At 40.3% G+C, this 6,299-nt stretch overlaps 1 protein-coding gene across 2 annotated transcripts in view; it reads right to left on the reverse strand.

Moving 5' to 3' along the window:
- UTP20 (UTP20 small subunit processome component) overlaps positions 1 to 6,299 on the reverse strand; it is a 1,109,880-nt gene that overhangs the window by 776,773 nt on the left and 326,808 nt on the right. For both annotated transcript variants that reach the window (XM_078675325.1, XM_078675316.1), the window contains exons 19-20: positions 1,835 to 1,911; positions 391 to 470 (exon numbers count right to left, since the gene is read on the reverse strand). In XM_078675325.1, the coding sequence (XP_078531451.1) occupies positions 391 to 470; positions 1,835 to 1,911 (157 nt within the window). The remainder of the gene's footprint in view (positions 1 to 390; positions 471 to 1,834; positions 1,912 to 6,299) is intronic.

A 6,299-nucleotide genomic window follows, 5' to 3' on the forward strand; every position in this document is an offset into this window, starting at 1 on the left:
TTGGTTTAGGTTTGATGGCAAAAAGTACTTTCAGTAATGATAACAAATTCTGCATGACTGACAAATTCTGCAAACATACTTGGCCTCTTGACTTCCGCTCCCAATATTTATTAAGACGCTGGTGTCTTTAAAATAATTCTTGTTCCAACTTAAACTAACAAAATATTGAGGCTAAGTTAGATTATGCTTTTTTAATTTAAGTCACTGGTTTGGGGAAAACATAAAAAATGGGATCATTTATTAGGCTGCAGTATTGGGAAACAAAAGTATGAGAAATTGGTTAAATAAGGAAAAATAAGGTTCTTAAAAAAAGCTATTTCATGGAAGGAACAAAGTAAGAGGTCTTTTGAAAAATCACAATGCCCTCGTACCCCCTTAAATAAAACTCACCTGAATGGAATGCAGACTTTTCCAAGTGTTCATAATATATCTTCCAGAAAACCTTGTTTTCCATTCCATTTGCATGAGAACTAAAACAATATTGAAATAATTATACTGCAAAGTAAAGTCAGAATGCTATTTCTAACATTAAAAATATATTTTGGCAGCACCAATGCTGATAAACACACAATGCCTGCTTGCTTGTTGGACAGAGACAGTCACACCAAATTAAGCCTCAGTACCTTAAGTGTGTGATGTAATACACTGTGACCAAGCTTGCAAGCATGATCCGCAGTCCAGTTTCATGAACTGCAAAAATCAGTGATGCCCAAGCTTCCACAACATCAGCCAACCGATAGTATCCAGGGCAGTCGTAGCCACAGCTGAGCATCATGTAATTTTCAAACATCCTTTAATGGATTGGTTAGAGCATGTGAAAAAACACAGCCTAGGCCTCGATTGTGAGTGTCCTATAAATTCAGATGAGACTGTTAACTGGAGTTACTGGGCCCTTCGGAATTAAGAGTCAATGATTATCACACAGAGATTATCTGCAGAAAGCAAGCAGAAATCTCAGTGTGAAACTCTACGGAAAACATGCGAGAATCTGTGTGATAACACCAAACCAAATGTTATTACCCAAAAACTTGCAATCAAGGTTATTTTCTCACACCTCAAATTAAAAGGACTGCCCCAGCAAAAGTAATCAGCAGAAATAGAAGGGATAATTCTACGGCACTCAAAATTGTGGCCTTAAATTCAGATTCTTTCAACTAGGCAAAAACAACAGTTTTAATTTTCTTATCCATATCTAAGAAAATCTCAAAGGAAGTCACATCTAATTTCACCCAGATGATCATTCTGTCCAAATCTCAGTACAAAGTCCCGGTGGCTAATGTCAGAGCCATTAATAAACAATTATGCAACAATCCACTAAATGTTTTCTACAGGTTCAAGGTTCATCTCAAAGAGATCAACTGCTAAGCACTAAAGCAAGACATTTATCAGTTAGAGAAGACACATTTGCCCCACCTGATCAGCACATTATACTTTTTATTGAATTTAACTGCTCCTTGAAATAATAGAGGGTTATGTTACCAATCAGTGGCCCCAGAAATGTGAGCAAAATTCTCATGTTTGTTCAGTGGGTTGCAAGGTTAGTGAAAGGACTTGCTTTAACTATAGTAAAGGAATCTGAGACCCAAACAATGCAACATTAAAAAGAAAGGCCCTGTCATTTCATTATTGTGAGTTATAATTTTTTAGCAACTGTGCATTCAGAGAGCGGCATTCTCTGATGTGTCTAGTCAGAAAAAAACAACTTTCCAGCCAGTTGTGTATATAAAATACAAAACTACGTTGAGAAATAGCATCCATTATTTTGTAACATTCGCTACTTTTAACTTAATATGTAAACACAAGGGGCACAATTTTCTTGTTTGTCCATACTCACGTTATAAGTTCAATAGCTGGATCCCAAAGAGGACTGAAATTAATGTATAGCATCGCAATTAAATATCGGAGTGGTACCTGTTGTTAAAAATAAAAGGGTTGAACATAAGTTCTTTATTTTTTGCAAATGACATCTGAAAATTATTTCCAAATTCATAAGCTTATTAAGTGCTCATTTAGAAAACTATTAAGAGAATGGGGTATGACCCAGACAAAGTCAAAGGACCTGGGTATCGTATGATATAAAGAACAAAATGGTCCTGGACGTAATTAGTCAATCACATTTCAATGAACTATTCATTTTTACTTGTTTTAGGGACTTAATCCTGAGGTTGGGGGAGTTCTGCCAGGCGCAGTAGAGAGTGCAAAGGTTTTCGTGCTCAAGTGAAAATAGAGAAAGAATAAGTAAAAAAGAATAATGCAATGATTCTAAACAAAAGCTAAGGTTATGTTCCCTTAGTGTTGAACCTCTGTTGGTTTTTTGTAAATATGTATATATGAATATGAAATAAATTGCACATTTGTATTGCTATAAAACTGAGTGTCGTTCAATCTGCTTTGGGTATTTATGATAATACTGCAAACACATTTGGCCTGTTGTTTCTTTTTCAGGATTAAGTCCCTAAAACAAGTAAAAATTAATAGTTCATTGAAATGTGATTGACTAATTACGTCCAGGACCATTTTGTTCTTTATATCATTTAGAAAACTAAGCCTTTATGACCAAGAAATTGTCTCCAAAACAATGAAAGAAGCCAAACTATTTTGAACCTGTTAAGTCCCAGGTGTTTTGCTCAAAGTCTACAGGGATCTCAGCCAGATCCTATGTTGACTTTCAATACCCAGTGAGGCACACAACGTTCTACTACACCAGATTGCTTAGTTTTCCTTTTTTCACTCAAATAGGCCATTATTATGATCACTAAGATCAGTATAATGATTTGATTAAGATTAGGATTCATGAGAATGACTTGGACATCAACAACGTGGCTAACGGTCACTTTGTCATAGAAAAAAAGCAACTAACAGGTCACAGGAGACCGAATACCAGTCCCTTACTCAATACTTTCATTGATATTGTCACACAGTGGTTTTTATTTTATAATACACTCACATGACAGGGCACAAAATCCTACTACCTATACTCAACAATTTAGATTTAACAACATTTGCTTGTTCTGTGTGAATGCAAAAAGGCAGTGACCTTGCAATTTAGAGTTCAAATAAAGAGAAAAATATTTGCATCAATCTTTTGAAATGTTACTGACTCACATGACACACACTTTTCACAGACTTAAAATTTACAAGAACAGTTGTCTCCATCAAAACAGAAGCCATCTTTTCGGTAACTTGAAAGGAACTATCATGATTTAGGCCATAATTTCGAAAGGTTTGCTAAGTTATCACGGACTGTTCATGCTTCCCTTGGAGATTTCAGGTGCTGACAGCAGCAGAAGACTCTGGGGGCAACTGCAGCATAGAAAGGAATTGCAGAAGGAATCGCACCTGCGACTACCGATTTCCCTAGCAATTCTTTATTACTCAGGCTATTTTCAGGGTTCAACCTGCCATCCTGATGTATTCCGCACCCCAGAATTAACAGGATACCTGGTATGTTTAACATAGGGAAGGGGGGGTTGAAACAAACATAAATTGAACCATGGTACTCCAAGTAAGGCTCTTGGTAAGAAGAAAACACATGAACGCGTTTTATAAAGTGGTGTCATTTTCATCCATCAGAAGAAGGCTTGCTTCCAACTCCACACAGTGATGGCTTCCTGACACCCAAGAACCTCAACATAGACAGCCTATTCATGGCTTTCTTTATGATTTAGCTGAAAATATCTGCTTGCTCATTTTAAATTTTCGCAAAAAGTGAGCAGGTGCAATGGAGATGTTGTTGGCCACGAGCCAATACCTAAAAGAGAGTCAGCTATCTCTTTTCTTTCTGCTCATTTATGTAGTAATTAGTTATGTTACGTGTTAAAATTAGCTTTGAGTTGCCTCAATGTATGCCAAATTTTTTTTAGGATGTAACGAACTGCCATAACTTTCAGCATTTTATGTGCTACAATTTCATTTTTGGGCAATGATGCTCTAATTTCAAGGTTGCAAAAGTGTGCCCCATTGATAGTGGGGGTGTCTGTTACTGTGAACTTGGTAAAACTGAACTTTCACCAGGTCCTCATCCTCTGCTCAGTACAGGAATGACTGCCAGGCTGCCACAATAACAAAAAGTTGTTGTCCTTGTACCCAGAATTCAGAATTTATTGGTTGTATAAGCTGCAGTGCTTTATTTAATTTAGTCTTCTGTACTTTGAATATGCAAGAATCCACTGGGACAAAGAGAGAAGACATCCAATGAGCTGTTGAATGAAGAGGAGCCTGGTCGGCCCAATTTGAAAGTAATGGGGAAATCGAAATTGCAGCAAACAAGTTTAACTGTCTCCAATGGGCTCAGGCTTCCATTCCTCACTTCGCATTCCCAAAAACACATTTTGAAAAAAATAAAAAATAAATTGGACAGCATGGTGCTTTTTAGATCTTATATAGAAAACAAACAAGCATTTGCAATTCAATAGGTCCCGCATTTACGTGAGTTTGAGCTATTCACATTAAAAATAACAATGCCTTTCATTTTTGTTTTTAAAACTTAAATATAAGCCATTGTCATTTACAATGCCAACAGCTTAAACTCGCGTAAATGCGAGACCTATTGCATTGCATTGATGATATATTTACTTGGTGGTGAAGATGAACGGGGTGGTAAGAGGGAGGTCGTAGTGTACACATTACAGTACACTAGCAGCGCATAGTGTAGAACATTACAGCACACTAGCAGCACCCAGCAGTTCCATGAGCTATCATTTGCTACAGTCCAACAAGCAGATGGTCCCTGCAAAAGGAACACTGACTCACAACCAAACACAGACTAGGTTCAAAAACCAAATGGGGAGAAGACAAAAACATAAGCATACCAGAGCCCTCACTCTGCTCTCTATTGTCATTGCAGTGGAAAAAGAGAACTGTGCGAGTTTCGTCTTTCGTAGAGGAATTATAATATACAGAACAAGAAAGACCATATGTGCAAAATAAGTACTGAAAAACGAGTAAGGCTAACTATTGTCTGCTAAAAGGCGGCTTAGTACAGCCATGGACCGAAAATACCGATGTACACCTCTAATGAAGTATAAGCCAAACAGACTAAGAAGAGAGGGCTACTGCTGGGGAGGCCCTGGTGGGGTAGGGGCTCCCATCTCATTCAGTGGCTGCTCTTGTGCGACATACAACAGATTAGTTATAAGGAACCCTGCAAGTCTGGAGGTAGGATAATCACCATCTACACACCACAAGGAAACGAACGGCAGGCGGCCAGCAAGCCCGTATGGAACTGGAAGGTTTCTCAGAGAGAGAGTGACCATGTTCTGCAACCTGGGCCTGTACAGAGCAGGAAAGGGATCTAAAATGGTAACACGATACAAGTGTGTAGCTTGCAATGCCCAGGAGCACACGGAGCAGCATGCATTGTAAACAAAAACGTATTTTCGCTTCTGCGCACCCCGGTGTTGGCAAAGTCGTGTGTAAAGGACTTGGCCTCTCCAAAGTGTGGCTAAGCCACCCTCTTTCTATGCCCCCGCGACCTTGGAAATGGGTCTTTAGAATGTTACTCTCCAGCACCCTGTTTTGTTGCCACACATCCTGCAATCGGCAGATTTCATTCGCCCTCGGCCTTTCCAGCTGTTTACACGCATCTGTGGTGGCCCCGTTGGCTACGAACTGTTCTACATAGAACGCCCCCGGTATGATGGGGCCTCCTCACACGGCTGACGGCACGTGCTTGGACGGGGGTGGCATGACTGTAGCGTCCTGAAGCGCCGGCATATCCAGGCCACTGTACTGTACCAACATCTACAACAAAACTTAAAAGTACGGTTAACAAAGAGGACTCCACTCATATCCTCACGTGGGCATGGTTACGTGCAATGAGGCCTGGTTCTTGGTCCATCTGAAAATAGACTGCTGCTCAAGGATAAGTAGTGCGTTGGCTACTACCTTTCACTGCATTTAATGCTGCTAAGTAGAGGAAAAGAAAAGCCAGACAATCACTGACTTATCCAGAGCCTCCCCAAGCCCTTGCAGGTCTGCCCAGCACTTCCTGGACCCCGTAGCATCTCCCTTGGAGTGGAGGTGCCACTTCCATGCATCAACAAGCACCGACTGCAGATGCCCGCTACATCGTTCTGTTGACCCCTGGGACCGCCGGGGAAGCAGCACCCCAGAAGGTGGTCTTTGTGCTCCAGGTGGTCAGATCCGTCTCCCTGCCAAGTTTGGAGATGGCAGAACCCCGAGGAGCCACCCAGTAACAATACCTGAGGTAACGGAGCGAGCTGCAAGCAACAAGGCTTGATTGTATTCAGTCGGAACACCACTGCCGCCAAAACCTACCTGCACATTCGAGGGACTCC

Source organism: Lissotriton helveticus, chromosome 1_1 (genome assembly GCF_964261635.1).
Source record: "Lissotriton helveticus chromosome 1_1, aLisHel1.1, whole genome shotgun sequence".
Classification (NCBI taxonomy): domain Eukaryota; kingdom Metazoa; phylum Chordata; class Amphibia; order Caudata; family Salamandridae; genus Lissotriton; species Lissotriton helveticus.